General features: G+C 39.6%; 1 protein-coding gene across 1 annotated transcript in view; it reads left to right on the top strand.

The window, feature by feature from the left end:
- Window positions 1–21,669, top strand: part of SLC26A8 (solute carrier family 26 member 8) — a 66,069-nt gene that overhangs the window by 17,076 nt on the left and 27,324 nt on the right. The window contains 4 exon segments of the mRNA XM_007197969.2: window positions 437–553; window positions 2,394–2,575; window positions 12,132–12,296; window positions 13,376–13,525. Coding sequence (XP_007198031.2) covers window positions 437–553; window positions 2,394–2,575; window positions 12,132–12,296; window positions 13,376–13,525 — 614 coding nt within the window.

Here is a 21,669-nt window from a genome sequence, read left to right as displayed (position 1 = left end):
ACTTGGAGTCACATCAGTTAAGTGTGACAATCCTTGCCTGTTCTCCAGCTTTTTCTCCAGCCCTGGAGGATTCCTAGGGCCTTCTTGTACTAGACTGGGGGTAAGAATGGGGCTGCTTCTGAGCTGTTGGAATTAAAGGTCTTATTGCTGTGATGTTTGCTTTCCATGATTTGCATGAAGGCCTCACAGTGAAAGGTGTTTAAGCCTATGATTTAGAATTGATGTGTAAAAGCTTGTGATAAAATAGGAAGAGAAGTTAGAAATCAAAGGAGATAATAAAAAGTACTAATTAAAGGCTGTATGCCAAGGGATTCTGTTACCATAGTCAGCTATATACATAGGTCATTTTAATTTTAAATATTCTTTACAGTTTTTATTTCAGGTGACTTTTAAAAGCCAGGCTACCTTTGCTTACTTAAATTATCTTGCTTTTCAGGCCTGACGTTTGGTTTGCTGGCAAGGCAACTGATTCCTCCTCTCAATGTCTCTTATGCAGCTTTCTGTGCTTCAGTAATTTATGGAATTTTGGGATCATGTCATCAAATGTCCATTGGTGAGTTCAGTGCCGGAACCACAGGAGGTGGATGAAGTCTCCATCTCAATCATTTACTTATTGCTAAGGAACCCAAGCTAAAGCTATGTTTAAGGTAAAAAGAAAGGAGGCAGAAGATGGATATTCTATCCATAGGGTTAGCGTTCAGATTTTAGAAATTGAACACTTCTTTTGTGATATTATTAATGTCACCACCAGACAAACAGGCCAGCAAGCTATTAAAGGAATTATAGGACAAGAGGTACTTTTCTTGGTGAAATTACCACATGTTGGAATCTGACTATCCTCAACCTGGAAGATCCAGAAATGATTTTGCCAAAACTCCTAGAGTGGATCCACTTTTCAGCTGTACCCATAATAACCAAAATCTGTGGACCTGATTTATAATAATCATGTCAGGGCTTCCCTGGTGGCTCAGTGGTTAGGAATCCGCCTGCTGCAGGAGACACGGGTTCGAGCCCTGGTCCGGGAAGATCCCACATGCCGCAGAGCAACTAAGCCCGTGTGCCACAACTACCGAGCCTGCACTCTAGAGCCCACGAGCCACAACTACTGAGCCCGTGTGCCACAAGTACTGAAGCCCACGTGCCTAGAGCCCGTGCTCTGCAACAAGAGAAGCCACCGCAATGAGAAGCCTGTGCACCGCAGCAAAGAGTAGCCCTTGCTCACCGCAACTAGAGAAAGCCTGCATGCAGCAACGAAGACCCAATGTGGCCAAAAATAAATAAATAAATAAAATAAATTTATATAAAAAAATAATAACAATAATCATGTCAGATTATTAATTTACTTTGAGAAAATGCTGTCATAGTAATCAAAGCACTCAAACCCACAGGATAAGCACTTTTCTTCCCTAAGTCAAAAGTCCATCTACTAATTTATAATTGGAAATGACTGTTACAGAGACCAGACTAGCTGAAGGTCATATAATTAGCACAATTACTTCCCCTAGGTGAACCTATACAGAAATCAAATCACAAAATGCCCTGAGAGTCTCAGAAGGGCATCGCCAACATTCACTCAGTAAAGTGCCTTTTTCTGAGCTTCCACATTGTATAACTGACCAAGCAACCAACATTGACCATTCTGTCACAGTTTTTCTCCAGGTGTGTTTGTATATTCAGTCCAGTTGCCATCCCATTCTGTTGAGTGCTCCTTTGCCTTTTTTAAGGACAATATCCCATATCTTTACTAAAATCTATTATGTGTTGATTTTACATTTGAACACTAAGAGAACTATTTTATTCCCATTTTTCCAAGTTCCCAGGGCACATTACAATCATTTCCAAATACTGATAACAAGGGCTACTAGAGTTTTGTTTCTGTTAGGTACTTTAAAGGTAAGATTTGCCTTTGCCTCCCTTATGTTGATAGTAAAAGTAAATGAAATTATATTTGAAATAGGTTTAGCTCCATGTCATTTTGCACCTATTAAATCCTTCATAAGTGTTAGGTATTATTTTTCTTCTTCTTCTTATTGATTAGCTTTGTTTTCTGATCCTTTCACCACCATCTCATTTTTTACCGTTTCTAAGAACAGGCACAGTGGCTGAGCCTGATATACATTTCTAGTCAATTTCTCTTTAATCCTACTCCATATGCCCATAACGCAAAGAGGTTAATACCTAGACCACCAATATCTAAAACTTGTGAGTTGGTTACAGTACGTGGAGCCAGAGTTCTTTTCCCTGCTCTTTCTTATTTCTTGGTGGGCACTTTCAAATAAGAAAAGTTTGTCAGATCAAGGGCAAAACATCAGACCATGCCTTGCTTTTGTCAATATCTGTCAGTTTACCTGGACTTAAAACCTCACTTTCTGCCTAAACGTTTTCGTTCATAGGTACATTCTTCCTTGTGAGTGCTCTGACGATCAATGTCCTGAGGACGTACCCATTCAACAGTGGCCACCTAATACTGGGAACTTTCATCAAGGATGACTTTTCTAACCTCTCCTTCTTTGAGAACTATAACAAATCCTTGAGTGTGGTGGCATCCACAACTTTGCTGACTGGGATTATTCAGGTAGGACCTGAGTCTCTGAACCACTGAAGAAGCAATAAATAAATAAAGGGTCTGCACGTGGACCCCTTCCTTTAATTGCTCCTGTTACCCATTGTGATATATCTGGAACTTAAGTGATTTAATTTTTCAAAAACTTATGGGTCTTCTGGATAGGCTGTCTCCTCAGTAACAAAACTTCTCCCTCCTCTGAAATCTACCACATTGGTTTAGGATGAGATACTCAATATTCTCATCAGTCCTTAATACTCTAAGACTAAAGAAGGGTCCCAGGGACTGTGGCCTAGAGTTCTACTCATGATTTCACGTTTTAAAAAATTTCTTTCTATTCTTTCAACAAGAATAGCATTCATGGGCTCACATACTGTATTTTTGGTTAGTGAGCATTAGAGTCAGACCTGAAATCCTTTTTCTGCAATGACAGGACTCAGCTAATGGACAGTATCAATGACTAATTAAAATATCAAACCTTATTTTGGGCAGTGTCTTTAATTTCTTCTGAGAGTCTACCATCTGAAGTGTCACCCACTGAACTAAAGTCACATATTTCAGTTTTATTTCTCTTTCTTCTCAGCTAACCTGCTCTATAGCTAATTTTCACTGATTTCCCCTGGGACCATCTTTTATTAGGCAAGGACTTATTGGAAGCCTACAAAGGCAGGCTATTATGGTAGGCTGACTCCAGCCCTGACACTTACCAGCTATGTGACTTACTTAAGTTATCTTACCTTCGTGGGCCTCAGTTTCTTCATGTTTAAAATGGGAATAATAATATTTGTATTGCAGAGTTCTTGTGAGGATTAAGTGAGAAAATGCATGCAAAGCATTCAGCCCAGAGCCTGTCAAATAGTAAGCATTAATAAATTATAATTACCAAGTATAGAGAAATGAAGTTGGTACTTTAATAGAGACCAAAAATTTTTTTTAAAAAGATATAATACCAAGCTTCCCTGATGGTGCAGTGATTGAGAGCCCGCCTGCCAATGCAGGGGACGTGGGTTCGTGCCCTGGTCCGGGAAGATCCCACATGCCGTGGAACAGCTGGGCCCATGCGCCACAGCTGCTGAGCCTGTGCTCTAGAGCCTGCGAGCCACAACTACTGAGCCCACGTGCCACAACTACGAAAGCCCGTGTGCCTAGAGCCCATGCTCTGCAACAAGAGAAGCCACCGCAATGAGAAGCCCGCACACCACAACGAAGAGTAGCCCCCACTTGCTGTGACTAGAGAAAGCCCGTGAGCAGCAACGAAGACCCAGTGCAGCCAAAAATAAATAAATAAAATAAATAAATTTATTAAAAAAAAAAAGATATAATACCTGTGTTTAAAATATTCAATCTTGTAGGAGAAGACAAAATAACAGGCAGTAAGTCAGCAACCTATTAATTATCTAAGTGGCCTTGGCAAGTTCTTTCCCCTTTTTTTTTTGTTGTTTTTTTTTTTTTTACTTTACTTTATTTATTTATTTATTTATTTATTTTGGCTGCATTGAGTCTTCATCGCTGGGCTTTCTCTAGTTCCGCTTAGTTGCAGTGCGGGGGCTTCTCACTGCGGTGGCCTCTCCCGATGCGAGCATGGGCTCCAGGCGCGCAGGCCTCAGCAGTTGTGGGGCACGGGCTTCAGTAGTTGTGGCGCACGGGCTTATCCGCTCCACGGCATGTGGGATCCTCGCGGACCAGGGATCGAACCCGTGTCCCCTGCATCGGCAGGCAGACCCCCAACCACTGCGCCACCAGGGAAGTCCCACTTTCCCCTTTTTTGAGTGTCATTTTTTTTTCATGTAATAAAGGAGGAGATATTCCATTTACAGGAAGATGGAATATATGTACTTTTGCCTATTCCTCCTGCTAAGAACAACTAAAAACCTTGGAAAATTATATACAAAACAAACGTAAAAAGACTCTGAAAGGTGAAGAGAAAAAGACAAACTGGCTCAGACCCAAGGAACAACACAGTGGTGAGTTCCTTGGGTTTTCTTTTTTGCCTCATATAGCTCAAACTTGGTGCTGAAGAAGCCAGAAACCCAAAATGCCAACACGGGCAGACCAAAAAAAGGCCCCAACAAAAGTCTGCTCTTTATAGCCACAGGACCAGGAAAGACTAGCAAGACTGAAAACTTTTACCCAATAACTGCTCTACTCCAGACAAACACCAAAAAAACCCCGCAAAAAACAAACCTGTGGTGTCATCCCCACTCATGCCAGCAAAGGCCAAGCAGGGAGCTCAAACTTCCACCCTCACCCAGCTGTAATGAGGTAGCCACCCGGGGTATTGTCAGAGAAGGCCAAATAGGGAGTCAAGACTTTCATCTCCACTGGGCAGTAATAAGACACCCTTCCTACTCCTTGCTGGGGTATATCAGAAAAGCCTAGTGAAGGGTCAGGTCTTTCACCACAACACAGCATTAATGATGACAACCCCCTCTTCAGCAGTGTCAATGGAGGCGATGTAGGGAGAAATAAAGGCATTTCTGTCTCTCCCAGCCAGGATGGGAGGCCTAGTGGCGAGCCAGAACTTCCATCCCTTCCCAGCAAAAATGAAGAGTCCCTATTGCCTCAAGTGTCAGTGGATTTTGAGAGGAGAACCTGGACTTCTGCCTTACCAGGCAGTAACAAGGTGGCACTTTCCCCTTCCCCTGCCAGCACTTTATCAAAATAAGCTGGCTAAAACAGAAGGTTTAAATAAGATCCAGAGTCTTATAGCATAGTACACAAAATGTCAACAATTAAACTGAAAATAACTTGTCATATCAAGAACCGAGAACATTTCAACTTAAATGAAGAAAGACAAGAAAAAGATGCCAGCACTGAGATGACAGAGATATCAGAATTATCTGGCATAAATTATAAAGCAGCCATCTTAAAAATGCTTCAGCAACCAATTATGAACATGCTTGAAACAAGTGAAAAAATAGAAAGTCTTAAAAAGTAAATAGAAGATGTAAAGAAGAACCAAATGAAAATATTGGAGCTGAAAAATACAGTAAGCAAAATTAAAAATTCAAAGGATGGGCTCAACAGCAAAATGGAGGAGACAGAGGAAAAAATCAATGAACTTGAAGACAGAACAATAGAAATTACCCAGTCCGAACAACAGAGAGAAAATAGATGGAAAAAAAAATTAGCAGAGCCTCAGGGACAAATGGGACTATAACAAAAGCTCTAAAATTTGTGTCATAAGCATCCCAGAAAGGGAGGAGAAAAAAGATGGGGCTGAATTATTTGAAGAAATAATAGCTGAAAACTCCCCAAATTTGGCAAAAAATATAATCCTACGGATTTAAGAAGCTTGGAAAAACCCAAAGAAGATAAATCCATAGAAATCCACATCAAGACAAATCATAGTCAACCTGTTCTTTTTTTTTTTTTTTAATTTTTGTTTGCGTTGGGTCTTTGTTGCTGCACTCAGGCTTTCTCTAGTTGTGGTGAGTGGGGGCCACTCTTCATTGCAGTGCACGGGCTTCTCATTGCAGTGGCTTCTCTTGTTGTGGAGCACGAGCTCTAGGCATGTGGGCTTCAGTAGTTGCGATGTGTGGGCTCAGCAGTTGTGCCGCGTGGGCTCAATAGTTGTGGCTTGCGAGCTCTAGAGTGCAGGCTCAGTAGTTGTGGTGCATGGGCTCAGTTCCTCCGTGGCATGTGGGATCTTCCCTGACCAGGGCTTGACCCATGTCCCCTGCATTGGCAGGCAGATTCTTAACCACTGAGCCACCAGGGAAGTCCCCATCGTCAACTTCTGAAAACTAAAAACAAAGAAAAAAAGTCTTGAAAGCAGTGAGAGAAACACTTCACCTACAGGGGGAAAATAATTTAAATGACAGCAGATTTCTTGTTAGAAACCATGGAGACCAGAAGGAAATTGCACAATATTTTTTGTTTGCTGAAAGAACTGTCAATCCAAAATCACAGCCTCAGTGAAAATATCCTTCAAGAATGAAGGAGAGGGATTTCCCTGGTGGTGCAGTGGTTAAGAATCCGCCTGCAAATACAGGGGACACAGGTTTGAGCCCTGGTCTGGGAAGATCCCACATGCTGCAGAGCAACTAAGCCCATGCATCACAACTACTGAGCCTGTGCTCTAGAGCCCGCGAGCCACAACTACTGAGCCCACATGCCACAACTACTGAAGCCTGCATGCCTAGAGCCCATGCTCCACAACAAAGAGAAGCCACCACACCAATGAGAAGCCCACACACCACAACAAAGAGTAGCCCCCACTCGCCGCAACTAGAGAAAGCCCACATACAGCAATGAAGACCCAACACAGCCAAAAATAAATAAATTAATTTAAAAAAAAAAGAATGAAGGAGATATCAAGACATTCTCAGATGAAGCAAAACTAAGAGAATTTGTCACCAGCAAGACCTACCCTAAAAGAATGGCTAATGGAAGTTCTCTAAACAGAAAGGAAATGATACAAGAAGGCATCTTGGAACATCAAGAAGGAAGAAAGAACAATGGAAAAGGAAAAATATGGATAAATATGGTAGTTTTCCTTGCTTCTTGGGTTTTCTAAATTATGTTCAATGGTTGAAACAAAATTATAACACTGTCTGATGTGGTTCAAAATGCATATGGAAGAAATATTTAAAACAATTCTTTTTTTTTTTAAGATTTATTTATTGATTGATTGATTGATTGCTATGTTGGGTCTTCGTTTCTGTGCGAGGGCTCTCTCTAGCTGCGGCAAGTGGGGGCCACTCTTCATCGCGGTGCACGGGCCTCTCACCATCACGGCCTCTCCCGTTGCGGAGCACAGGCTCCAGACACGCAGGCTCAGCAGTTGTGGTTCACGGGCCCAGTTGCTCCACGGCATGTGGGATCCTCCCAGACCAGGGCTCGAACCCGTGTCCCCTGCATTAGCAGGCAGACTCCCAACCACCGCGCCACCAGGGAAGCCCCCTAAAACAATTCTTTTATAAAAAATATAAAGGGAGGTAAAGTTTCTATAATTTGCTCAAACTGGTAAAATGTTTACACCGGTAGACTGTGATAAGTTATGCATATATAATGTAATACCTAGAACAACCACTTAAAATCTATACAAAGAGATACACTCAGAAACACTATAGATAAATCAAAATGAAATTCTAAAAAATGTTCAAGTAACCAATGAAATCAGGAAAAATAAGAGTTGAAAAACAGAGAAAACAAACAGAAAAATGGCAGACTTAAGCCCTAACATATTGACATTTACATTAAAGTTAGAGACTGACATATTTAGAAATATGCTGTCTACAAGAGACATCAAATATAATAATATAGACAGGTTGAAAGTAAAAAAATGGATAGGTAGATCATGCAAATATTAATCAAAGGAAAGCAGGATTGACTATATTAATATCAGATAAAGTAGACTTCAGAGCCAAGAAAATTACCAGAGGTAGAGAGGGACATTATATAATGATAAAAGTGTCAGTCTACCAAGAAGACATAGCAATCCTACATATGTATGCACCAAACAACAGAGCTACAAAATATGTGAAGCAAAAACTGATATAACTGGAGAGGAGAAATAGAAAAATCCACAATTACAGCTGGAGACTTCAACACCCCTCACTCAACAATTGATTGGACAACTAGACAGAAAATCAGCAAGCATATAATAAAATTCAAAATATCAACAACACCAATAGGATTTGAGACATTTACAGGATACTCCCACCAATAACAGCAGAATACACATTCTTTTCAACAACCCATGGAACATACAGCAAGATAGACTGTATCCTGAGCTATAAAACAAACCTCAATAAATTTAAAAGAATTGAAATCAAACAGTGTGTTCTCTGACCACAGTGGAATCAAACTACAACTCAATAACAAAAAGTTAACAGGAAAGTCTCCAAATATCTGGATACTACTCAACAGCATACTTCTAAATAATCCATAAATCAGGTAGGAAATCTCAAGGGAAGTTTTGAAAAAATACATTGAAGTAGGGACTTCCCTGGTGGTGCAGTGGATAAGAATCTGCCTGCCAATGCATGGGACATGGGTTCAGTCCCTGGCCCGGGAAGATCCCACATGCCGCGGAGCAACTAAGCCTGTGTGCCACAACTACTGAGCCTGTGCTCTAGGGCTGGCGAGCCACAACTACTGAGCCCACGTGCTACAACTACTGAAGCCCACACACCTAGAGCACATGCTCTGTAACAAGAAAAACCACCGCAATGAGAAGCCCGTGCACCGCAATGAAGAATAGGCCCCACTCGCCACAACTAGAGAAAGCCCGCGCGCAGCAACGAAGACCCACCACAGCCAAAAATAAATAAAATTAAATCTTTAAAAAAAAATACCTTGAAGTAAATGAAAATAAAACATACCAAAATTTTTGGAACACAGCTAAAGCAGTGCTGAAAAGGAAATTTATAGCACTAAAATGCATACAGTAGAATAAAGAAAATGTCTCAAATTAATAATACAAGCTCCCTCTTCAAAACCTAGAAAAATAAGAGCAAATTAAACCCAAAATAAGCAGAAGGAAGGAAATAATAAAGAGCAAAAATGAATGAAATTGGAAAGTTTACCTACTGATGATTCCATTTATGTAAAATTGGAAAGTTTACATACTGATGATTCCATTTATGTAAAATTCTTGAAGTGACAAAATTATAGAAATGGAGAATAGATTAATTGTCGCCAGGGATTAAAGATGGCTAGAGGTCAGAGGATGGAGATTGGAGGTAGAGATGAGAGGTGAGAGGCTATTAAAGGACAGCAAGAGGGATCTTTGTGCTGATGGCATTATTTTGTAACTTGGTTGTATTGATGTCAGTATCCTAATTGTGGCATTGTATCAATACTATAGTTGTGCAAGATGTTATCATTGGGGTAACTGGGTACACCGGATCTCTGTGTGTTGCTTTTTTACAATTGCATGTCAATCTACAATTATTTAAAATAAAAAGTTTAAATTGAAAAAAAAAGGTCTGAACTAGATACTAATATCTAACATTTATTGCTATATGCTGTCAATATTCAAAGCACTTTACATGTTTTATCTCATTTGATCCTCACAACACCCCCCTGTATGAGGGTAGGTATTATTCTGGTACTTATTTTAAAGAAATAAAGGTATAAAGAGGTTAAGTGAATTGCCCAAGGTCACATAACCAGTATGATTCCAAACTGGGATTCAGGTTCAGTTTGTCTACCTCTAGAATCTGTGCACTAGATAATCTTAAAGTGCAAACTAGTTTTAATAAAAGTGAAGTGTTTGTTGTCAAAAGAATATGAAGTGGGGACTTCCCTGGCAGTCCAGTTGTTAAGAGTCCACACTTCCACTGCAGAGGGCATGGGTTCGATCTCTGGTTGGGGAATTAATATCCCACATGATGCGCAGTGTGGCCAAAAAAAAAAAAAAAAGAATATGAAGTGAAGGAATAACTTTTAGGTGGGATGGAGTTGTCTGGGAAGGAAACAACCATTTATTGAGGCTTTCCTTCATTCACCAAACATTTAGTAGAGAACTTCCTCAGCTTATGATGGGGTTACATACTGATAAACCCATGGTAAGTTGAAAATACTGTAAGTCGAAAATACATTTAATACACCTAGCCTACCAAACATCATAGCTTAGCCTGGCCTACCTTAAACGTGCTCAGAGCACTTACATTAGACTACACTTGGGCAAAATCATCTAACACATTATCTATTTTATAATAAAGTATTGAATATCTCATGTAATTTGTTGAATACTGTACTAAAGGTGAAAAACAGAATGGCTGTCTGAGTACAGAATAGTTATAAGTGTATCAGTTGTTTACCGTCATGATTGTTTGGCTGACTGGGAGCTGTCGCTCACTGCCACTGCCCAGCATCACGACAGAGTATCATACTGCATATGGCTAGCCCAGAAAAAAAAAATCAAAATTCAAAGTACGGTTTCTACTGAATGCATATGCTTTTGCACCATCGTAAAGTCGAAAAAAATGTTAGAACCATTGTAATTTGGGAACCGTCTGTACTTGTTTTCAATAAGGGTGGCAGATAGGTTTCATGTCACAGACCAATTCTTACTGACAATTGATGCCTAGAAAATTACATTAACACCAGATTCTGATGCCACATCACAGCTGGGTAAGGAAGAGTTCTATGGTTAATTATAGATATTTACCATTTACAAGGTGGAAGGAAGGGATGGCATGAAGAAAGAATGGTACATATTTGCATCTGTCACTATTTTCAGATTTGAGCTAAGTGTTTTACATGAATTATGTAGTGTAATCCATACAAAACACTGCATGTTGGGTATTATTCATTCTATGGGTGAGGAAACTGAGGTTCGGAGAGTTTAATAAACTTGTCCAAACTCACTCAGGCAGTGAGCGGTAGAGCCAAGCATTGAAGCCAAGTTCTCCATCCCCAGGAATCATGCTGTTTGCACCACACCTCCTGAAGAAGAGAAGTTTTATTGAGCTTTTGAAAGAGATGATAAACATGGATTGGCAAAGAGATGGCAGAGGGGTTTGGGCATAAGCACAGAAGTAAAAATCAGCCAGTCACACAAATGACAGGAAGCACATTGGCCTGACTAGAGTAAAGGAGCATACTGGGCAGTAATGACAGGAGATTAAGGGAGACAAACTGCCCAGCTAACTGAAAGCTTTGAAACAAAAAGCTTTTAAAGCTAATACATTTATTCTTCCAAGTTTGTTTTCTGAGAGTTCCTAGTGCAGTGGAAGATAAAGCAGTGACAATAGAAGACTTCACGACTTTTGTATTTCTTTCCCCATCTTCTTCATTGGGCTGTGTCATTTTTCTTAACCTACCCTCTTAAGAGGGTTGGGGCTCACCCTCTATCCATAATTTTACAATTTTTTTTATTATAAAAGTGAACATGTATATTGCAAAAAACTCAAATAATAAAAAAGTGTATAAATTACAAATATTGCCCCAAACTTTTAATCCCATTCCCCAAAGGTAACTTCCATTAATAGTTTGGCGTCTATCCTTTTAGATGCTTTGCTTGTTTATTACATAACATTTAAAAAATATATTTACATATATATGCATGTGTACATGTAAAATGCTGTATCATACATGTATTTATGTACAATCCTGAAGACATAAATTCAGTTTAATCATTCTTCGTAAAGATAAGCGTCAAAGGCCAAAAAGTTTAAGCTGGAACCCAGTTTGTTTTAATATTTTCCTTTGCGAAAAGCTGCATTCCTCACAGGGATATTAACCTCTCATGAAGAGGGCTATCAAAGCTTCTAGTGAAAAGGGCTTTGAAAAGGCAAGGTCTTGTTCTGATCACTTTGTCACTGTTAACGCCACATCAACAAGGTCAGTAGATTCTAGAGTAAGAACTTAAGCTTATGAACTCGTGAAGAAAGGAGTGTGGTCTTACGTCTGTAGGAAACCTCTGAATCAACCCCAAGGACCTACCTTAGCTCATCAATTTCTGTTGATTAGGGAAAGAGGAACAAGAGTTATCAAAGGGGCCTAACTTAACTTTTTTGTTGGAACCCCTCTGGAGTTTGCCTAATGGTGACATTGCTGGTTTGATGACATTCCTCCTCACTCTGGTTTTCTTTTCCATCTGAACCCCCTACAGCTATCAATGGGCATGTTAGGTTTTGGCTTCATTATCACTTACATTCCGGAGGCTGCAATCAGTGCTTACCTGGCTGCCACGGCACTACACATTATGCTGTCCCAGTTGACCTGCATCTTCGGGATTATGATTCGTTTCCATTCTGGTCCCATCTCCTTCTTCTATGTGAGTAATTTCTACCCTCACCTAGACTTACAAATGCCCCTCTCCTTGCCTCCAAAAAGAAGTAGACCCGAGTGGAGAGACTCCTGCATAGGCAGCTGGGTCAAGAGGGTCCTAGAGGGGCTTCCCTGGTGGCGCAGTGGTTGGGAATCTGCCTGCCAATGCAGGGGACACGGGTTCGAGCCCTGGTCTGGGAAGATCCCACATGCCGCGGAGCAACTGGGCCCGTGAGCCACAATTACTGAGCCTGCGCGTCTGGAGCCTGTGCTCCGCAACAAGAGAGTCCGCGATGGTGAGAGGCCCGTGCACCGCGATGAAGAGTGGCCCCCACTTGCCGCAATTAGAGAAAGCCCTCGCACAGAAACGAAGACCCAACACAGCCATAAATAAATAAATAAATAAATTAATTAATTAATTAAAATTTAAAAAAACAAAAAAACAAAAAGACAAAAAACTCCTGTCAGGAGGAGTTTTATTAAAAAAAAAAAAAAGAGGGTCCTAGAAATAATTTCACCTCTTCTAGATTTACAGTCTTGATTAATTGCAGGTGCCAGCTGGACCATGTTCCCAGATGCATTAACCATTTCACCCCAGCCTTTTGAACCAACATGATTTACATTAAAATTTGGTCTTTGAGATACTGTATCTATCATACTTCTTTCCGTTACATGCCTCCTGAAAGACATATATCCTAAAACATAATATATACAGAATATAAAATGCAAAGTAGTCCCTGAATGCAAGAATGGCCTAGAAGCCAAGCTAAACATACGTGGTCTGGGAAAATTGATAAAGAATAGGCTAATAAACAGAACTCCTGGGTCCTTTCCACTACACTGAAACATAGAAAGTGTATTATCTTCTTACTGGACATTATAGTCTTTTAATATATTGTTTTCAATTAAAAAAATATGTATCCACCTACTTGCTCTCACTGTTCTAGTAATGCTCATAAAGAACTCTGTGCCCAGTGACACTGCCTAGGGACTTCTTTTTGAACTAATTTAGAAAGAGTGTCATTTTCTAGATTTAGGCAATTATTACATCCCTTTCTAAGCCTCTGTAATTTTGTTTTCTTTCAGAACATAATTAACTACTGTATAGGTCTCCCCAAAGCTAATTCCACCAGCATCTTACTATTTCTAACTGCTGTTGTTGCTCTGAGAATCAACAAATGTATCAGAATTTCCTACAATCAGTACCCCATCGAGTTTCCCATGGAAATTTTTCTGGTAGGTGTTTTCATTTTGTTTTGTTTTGTTTTGCTTTTTATTGGAGTATAGTTGCTTTACAATGTTGTGCTAGTTTCTGCTGTATAGCAAAGTGAATCAGTTATACGTATACATGTATCCCCTCTTTTTTAGATTTCCTTCCCATTTAGGTCACCACAGAGCACTGAGTAGAGTTCCCTGTGCTATACAGTAGGTTTTCATTAGTTGTCTATTTTATACATAGTAGTGTATATAAGTCAATCCCAATCTCCCAATTCATCCCACCCACCCCCCTTCCCCTGTTGGTATCCATAAGTTTGTTCTCTACATCTGTATCTATTTCTGCTTTGAAAACTGGTTCATCTGTACCATTTTTCTAGATTCCACATATATGTGTTAATATACCATATTTGTTTTTCTCTTTCTGACTTACTTCACTCTGTATGACAGTCTCTAGGTCTATCCACGTCTCTGCAAATGGCAGTATTTCATTCCTTTTTATGGCCGAGTAATATTCCATTGTATATAGGTACCACATCTTCTTTATGCATTCCTCTGTGGATGGACATTTAGGTTGCTTCCATGTCCTGGCTATTGTAAGTAGTGCTGCAATGAACATTGGGGTACATGTATCTTTTTGAATTATGGTTTTATCCAGGTATATACCCAGGAGTGGGATTGCTGGGTCATATGGTAATTCTATTTTTAGTTTTTTGAGGAACCTCCATACTGTTCTCCATAGTGGTTGTACCAGTTTACATTCCCACCAACAGTGTAGGAGAGTTCCCTTTTCTCCACACCCTCTCCAGCATTTATTGTTTGTAGATTTTTTGATGATGGCCATTCTGACCAGTGTGAGGTGATACCTCACTGTAGTTTTGATTTGCATCTCTCTAATGATTAGTGATGTTGAGCATGTTTTCATGTGTTTGTTGGCCATCTGTATGTCTTCTTTGGAGAAATGTCTATTTAGGTCTTCTGCCCATTTTTTCATTGAGTTGTTTGTTTTTTTCGATATTGAGCTGCATGAGCTGTTTGTATATTTTGGAGATTAATCCCTTGATGGTTGCTTTGTTTGCAAATATTTTCTCCCATCCTCTTGGTTGTCTTTTTGTTTTGTTTATTGTTTCCTTCGCTGTGCAAAAGCTTTTAAGTTTCATTAGGTCCCATTTGTTTATTTTTGTTTTTATTTTCATTACTCTAGGAAGTGGGTCAAAAAATCTTGCAGCAATTTATGTCAAATTGTGTTTTGACATAATTTGACATTTGACAAATATGTCAAAGAGTATTCTGCCTATATTTTCCTCTAAGAGTTTTATAGTGTCCAGACTTACATTTAGGTCTTTAATCCATTTTGAGTTTATTTTTGTGTATGGTGTTAGGGAGTATTCTAATGTCATTCTTTTACATGTAGCTGTCCAGTTTTCCCAGCACCACTTATTGAAGAGACTGTCTTTTCTCCATTGTATATTCTTGCCTGCTTTGTCATAGATTAGGTGACCGAAGGTGCGTGGGTTTATCTCTGGGCTTTCTATCTTGTTCCATTGATCTATATTTCTGTTTTTGTGCCAGTACCATATTGTCTTGATTACTGTAGGTTTGTAGTATAGTCTGAAGTCAGGGAGTCTGATTCCTCCAGCTCCGTTTTTTTCCCTCAAGATTGCTTTGGCTATTTGGGATCTTTAGTGTTTCCATACAAATTGTAAAAATTTTTGTTCTAACTCTGGAAAATTGCCATTGGTAATTTGATAGGGATTGCATTGAACCTGTAGATTGCTTTGTGTAGTATAGTCATTTTCACAATATTGATCCTTCCAATCCAAGAACATGGTATGTTTCTCCATCCGTTTGTGTTGTCTTTGATTTCTTTAATCAGTATCCTATAGTTTTCTGAGTACAGGTCTTTTGTCTCCTTAGGTAGGTTTATTCCTGGGTATTATTCTTTTTGTTGTGGTGGTAAATGGGATTGTTTCCTTAATTTCTCTTTCTGATCTTTCATTGTTAGTATATAGGAATGCAAGAGATTTCTGTGTATTGATTTTGTATCCTGCAACTTTACCAGATTCACTGATAAGCTCTAGTAGTTTTCTGGCGGCCTCCTGAGGATTTTCTGTGTATAGTATCAAGTCATCTGCAAACAGTGACAGTTTTACTTCTTCTTTTCCAATTTGGATTCCTTTTATTTCTTTTTCTTCTCTGATTGCCGTGACTAGGACTTCCAAAACTATGTTGAATAATAGTGGCGAGAGTGGACATCCTTGTCTTGTTCCTGATCTTAGAGGAAATGCTCTCAGTTTTTCACCATTGAGAATGATGTTTGCTGTGGGTTTGTCATATATGGCCTTTATTATGTTGAGGTAGGTTCCCTCTATGCCCACTTTCTGGAGAGTTTTTATTATAAATGGGTGTTGAATTTAGTCAAAAACTTTTTCTGCATCTACTGAGATGATCTTATGGTTTTTCTTCAATTTGTTAATATGATGTACCACACTGATTGATTTGCATATATTGGAGAATCCTTGCATCCCTGGGATAAATCCCACTTGATCATGGTGTATGATCCTTTTAATGTGTTGTTGGATTCTGTTTGCTTGTATTTTGCTTAAGATTTTTGCATCTATGTTCATCAGTGATATTGGCCTGTAATTTTCTTTTTTTGTGATATCTTTGTCTGGTTTTGGTATCAGGGTAATGATGGCCTCATAGAATGAGCTTGGGAGTGTTCCTCCCTCTGCAATTTTTTGGAAGAGTTTGAGAAGGATAGGTGTTAGCTTTTCTCTAAATGCTTGATAGAATTCACCTGTGAAGCCATCTGGTCCTGGACTTTTATTTGTTGGAAGATTTTTAATCACAGTTTCAATTTCATTACTTGTGATTGGTCTGTTGATATTTTTTATTTCTTCCTGGTTCAGTCTTGGAAGCTTGTACCTTTCTAAGAATTTGTCCATTTCTTCCAGGCTGTCCATTTTATTGGCATAGAGTTGCTTGTAGTAGTCTCTTATGATCCTTTGTATTTCTGCAGTGTCAGTTGTTACTTTTCCTTTTTCATTTCTAATTTTTATTGATTTGAGTCCTCTCCCTTTTTTTTCTTGATGAGTCTGGCTAAAGGCTTATCAATTTTGTTTATCTCCTCAAAGAACCAGCTTTTAGTTTCATTGATCTTTGCTATTGTTTTCTTCATTTCTATTTCATGTATTTCTGCTCTGATCTTTATGATTTCTTTCCTTCTACTAACTTTGGGTTTTGTTTGTTCTTCTTTTTCTAGTTGTTTTAGGTGTAAGGTTATGTTGTTTATTTGAGATTTTTCTTGTTTCTTGACGTAGGATTATATTACTATAAACTTCCCTCTTAGAATTTCTTTTGCTGCATCCCATATGTTTTGGGTCATCGTGTTTTCATTGTCATTTTTTTCTAGGTATTTTTTGATTTCCTCTTTGATTTCTTCCATGATCCATTGGTTATTTAGTAGCATATTGTTTAGCCTCCATGTGTTTGTGTTCTTTACAGTTTTTTTCCATAATTGATTTCTAATCTCATAGCGTTGTGGTTGGAAAAGATGCTTGATATGATTTCAATTTTCTTAAATTTACGAAGGCTTGATTTGTGACCCAAGATGTGATCTATCCTGGAGAATGTTCTGTGTACACTTGAGAAGAAAGTGTATTCTGCTGCTTTTGGATGGACTGTCCTATAAATATCAACTAAGTCTGTCTGGTCTAATGTGTCATTTAAGGCTTGTGTTTCCTTATTAATTTTCTGTCTGGATGATCTATCTTTTGGTGTAAGTGGGATGTTTCTGGTAAGTGTTTTGATACTCCAAACTCATGGTTCAGATCATTTAAAATACATATTTTTTAAATTAGATTAAAAGCAAGTAACCTCGGAAGGGAAATGTTCATAGGAGAATTGTAAAAATAATATTTTTAAAATGTATGTTGAATTGTGACAAAGCTGAATACATACATTTAGTTAGCTTATATTTTTTAAACATTCTTATTTTTCAAAGGACTTTTATCTGTTGCCTCTTTTTCATACTATTTGAAAAATAAGGGTTTTTTTTTTCCCATTATGACAGTAATACAGGCTCATTCTAGCAATTTTTTTTTTGGCCATGCCACGTGGCTTATGGGATCTTAGTTCCCTGACTAGGAATCAAACCCAGGCCCCCAGCAATGGAAGCATGGAGTCCTAACCACTGGACCACCAGGGAATTCTAGCAATTTTGAAAAACAGAAAGAAAAAAAAAGGAGGAAAAGAAATTCCTATAGCTGCACTATCCAAAGTCAACTACAATTGATATTTCTGTACTTTCAGTTATTCACACCTTTTTTCTTTCAAACAAATACATGACAGGCCTATGCTCAGTGTTGATGAATTTCTGTATTCTTTTATGTAGAGGTTTCATTTCTATTTTAATATAGCAGCAACCACACTGTTATTCAGCCTCCTTTCATTCTCCTTTTGCTACAGTAAAGGAATTGAGGGAGATGAGATGTTCAATGAAAACTAATCCATGTCACTAAGTGGGAGAGCCTGGGTTTGGGGAGGAGGGGCTGCTGGGGAAGGTGTGTGTTTATGTATATGTCCTAGGTTTTTTTTAACATCTTTTTCTTTAGATCAGGGGAAATGTTAAACTAAATAAATATGATTGTTTTCTCTCTTTTCGAGAATATTAAAAAAATGTTGTCTAAAGATAACATTTCTTGTTTGTTTTAAGAAATCTGGGGGAATTCCCTGGTGGCCCACTGGTTAGGACTCCACGCTTTCACTGAGGAGGGCGTGGGTTCAATCCCTGGTCCAGGGAACTAAGATCCTACAAGCCGTGCCATGCGGCCAAAAAAGAAAAAGAAAAAGAAATCTGATAAAATTTATCTTTTGCAGTTAACATTTTTGCAATAGTAAAGACATTTTCATAAGTAAAGCTCAGGTTTTTGGAGTCAGCATTTCTCTTACAAGGATCAATAAATCTTTGGGTGTCCATGAGCATTATTTTCCCTTTAAGAAGTGCTCTGTGATAATTAAAGTTCACCGTGTGCTCCCCTATATTTCCCAGCTGCCCTTGTAGTTAGGCAGGACCATGCAACTTTGGGGTCAAAGCATAGGCGAATAGGCATGAGTTCCCATTGTTCCTTCTTCCCCTGCTGTAGTAATCATAGGGGCTATATGTTGAGGTGATAGAGTCTCCAGGTAGAATTAGCCTGGATCCCCAAGGCAGTATTTGCAAAGAAGCTGTCCTGAAGAGACACTGACCCACAGTGGACTTTGTGTGGGTAAAAAAACAACTTTCAAGTGTTAGGGCACTAAGATCTCATGGTTTGTATATTGCCACAGTATAACATATTCTATGCTAACTAATCCAGGTCCATACTCTTCATGATTGAAAGAGTATAGGAATTGCTTTGGAAACTGAGACCAAGCTCTGTCTCATAACTGTTGTCTACTTCTTGTGGAGGTGCATATCCTTTCTTCCTTGGAGTAGTTAAAAAGCTATCAATTCATAAAGGCCAAGAGCTGAATGGCTGCTTTTACAAAAGACCTTCCAAAACACTGTATACGAATAGTGGGGCCCTAGAACCCAGGGGACAATGTGCATATGGAGTTTGGGGAGTGGAGTCAGAGGCAACCTCTCCTTCTCTTGGAACCAAGTACAGCTCTGGCTTCTTAGGAAACTGAGGCTTTGGAGTCACCAGCAGATGGCATCTGTGACACAGACATCAGCGCACTCTCTGTTTCTATCTCTGTTTCTGTGTCTCTCTTTGATTCCAGCTTTATTCAGGTATAAAATTATAAGATAAGATAAAAAAAAATTATAAGATATTTAAAGTGTGCATCATGATGATTTGATATAGATATACATTGTGAAAGGATTTCCCCCATCTAGTTAATTAACACATCCATACCCCATACATTTATCTTTTTTTTTTTTTGGTGAGAACATTTAAATTCTACTCTCTTAGCAATTTTTAAGTATATAATAAAATGTTATCAACTATAGTCACCATGTTTTATGTTAGATCCTCAGACCTTATTCATCTTGTAGCTGAAAGTTTGCACTGTTTTACCAACCTTTCTCAATTCCCCCATCCCTCAGTCCCTGGCAACCACTTTTCTACTCTCTGTTTCTATGAGCCAGACTGTTTTTGTTTTTGTTTTAGATTCCATGTATAAGTGATACCATGCAGTATTTGTCTTTCTCTGTCTAGCTTATTTCACTTAGCGTAATGCCTTCAAGGCCCATCCATGTTGTCACAAATCAACCCTCTTTTAAGAGACATCAGCAGCAGGGATCATCGTGATGTTCCTTTAAGCAACCTCAAAGGCAATAACATTAACCTGGGTTATTAGGAAAGGAGAGAAGTAAGAGTATAGAGGATGCTGTGGGTTGACTGTGGCTGACAGATTGGTTTGTGAGCCACAGATAAGACATTCCTTTGGGGAATGCTATAAGTAATTAGGATGCACCATGAAGTGAAGTGGAGGAATAAACTGAGGTCCAGCAACAAATGGAGGTGGAGACTTAGAATTATTGCAAATTAGGCATTAAACATTTTTTTTTAAACTTTATTCTATAAATTTATTTATTTATTTATGGCTGCGTTGGGTCTTCGTTGCTGCGCGGGGCTTTCTCTAGTTGTGGCAAGTGGAGGCTACTCTGTTGCGGTGCGCGGGCTTCTCACTGCAGTGGCTTCTCTTGTTGCGGAGCATGGGCTCTAGGCGCCAGGGCTTCAGTAGTTGTGGCACGTGGGCTCTAGATCACAGGCTCAGTAGTTGTGGCGCATGGACTTAGTTGCTCCACGGCATGTGGAATCTTCCTGGACCAGGGCTAGAACCCATGTCCCCTGCATTGGCAGGCGGATTCTTAACCACTGTGCCACCAGGGAAGTCCCGGCATTAAACATTTGTGTGACCTGATTTATCCTCAAAGGTTATTGAAGCCTGCAATACACTACTTATACACATGTCAAGTCAAGTGATTGGGAACATTTTCTACTATGTAGCAGGGATTAGAGATGTAGTTTAGAATTGGAAAAAGACCTCCATGTTTCGCTTGGAAATGAGGAAAGTAGGAGAGGGAGGATGAGAGCTGCTATGGTGTAGCGGGTGAAAAGCTTTTCACAACACCCCATAAGAAACTACTGTTAAGATGTGCTGGAGATGGGCTTTCCCGGTGCCACAGTGATTAAGAATCCGCCTGCCAATGCAGGAGACACGGGTTCGAGCCCTGGTCAGGGAAGGTCCCACATGCTGTGGAGCAACTAAGCCCGTGCACCACAACTACTGAGCCTGCGCTCTAGAGCCTGAGAGTCACAACTATTGAGCCCGTATGCCACAACTACTGAAGCCTGCGTGCCTAGAGCCCGTGCTCCACAACAAGAGAAGCCACCACAATGAGAAGCCCACGCACCGCAACAAAGAGTAACCCCCGCTCGCCGCAACTAGAGAAAGCCCGCGTGCAGCAACAAAGACCCAATGCAGCCAAAAGTAAAATAAATAAAATTAAAATATATAAATATTAAAAAAGAAAAAGATATGCTGAAGGAGGGACTTCCCTGGTGGCGCAGTGCTTAAGAACCCGCCTGCCAATGCAGGGGACTTGGGTTCGATCCCTGGTCTGGGAAGATCCCACATGCCATGGGGCAGCTAAGCCCATGCGCTACAACTTCTGAGCCTGTGCCCTGTGAGCCCCAACTACTGAAGCCCATGCGCCACAACTAATGAAGCCCGCACGTTCTAGGGCTCACGTGCTGCAACTACTGAGCCCACTTGCTGCAACTACTGAAGCCCATGCGTCTAGATCTCATGCTCCGCAACGAGAGAAGCCACTGTAATGAGAAGCCTGCGCCCCGCAATGAGGAGTAGCCCCCGCTCGCCACAACTAGAGAAAGCCCACGTGCAGCAACGAAGACCCAACGCAGCCAAAAAAAAAAGAAAGATGTGCTGGAGGAAACTGCACATACCCTCCAATCTGTCCTTTAGATGGTAGTCTCAAATATTAAGGGAAAATTTTAAGGCAATATTTGGGATCCAGGTAAAATAAACTGACAAATAATTCACGAGTTTCATAGATGTAAGAAATTGTACATACTGTATGTTCATAATTAATGTTTGTGTATGTGTGTATTTGTATATGTGTATATTTAAGCTATATAGCAAACACCAAAAAA

The sequence above is a fragment of the Balaenoptera acutorostrata genome, chromosome 10, assembly GCF_949987535.1.
Source record: "Balaenoptera acutorostrata chromosome 10, mBalAcu1.1, whole genome shotgun sequence".
NCBI classification, from domain to species: domain Eukaryota; kingdom Metazoa; phylum Chordata; class Mammalia; order Artiodactyla; family Balaenopteridae; genus Balaenoptera; species Balaenoptera acutorostrata.
This window is presented reverse-complemented; position numbering and strand designations above follow the sequence as displayed.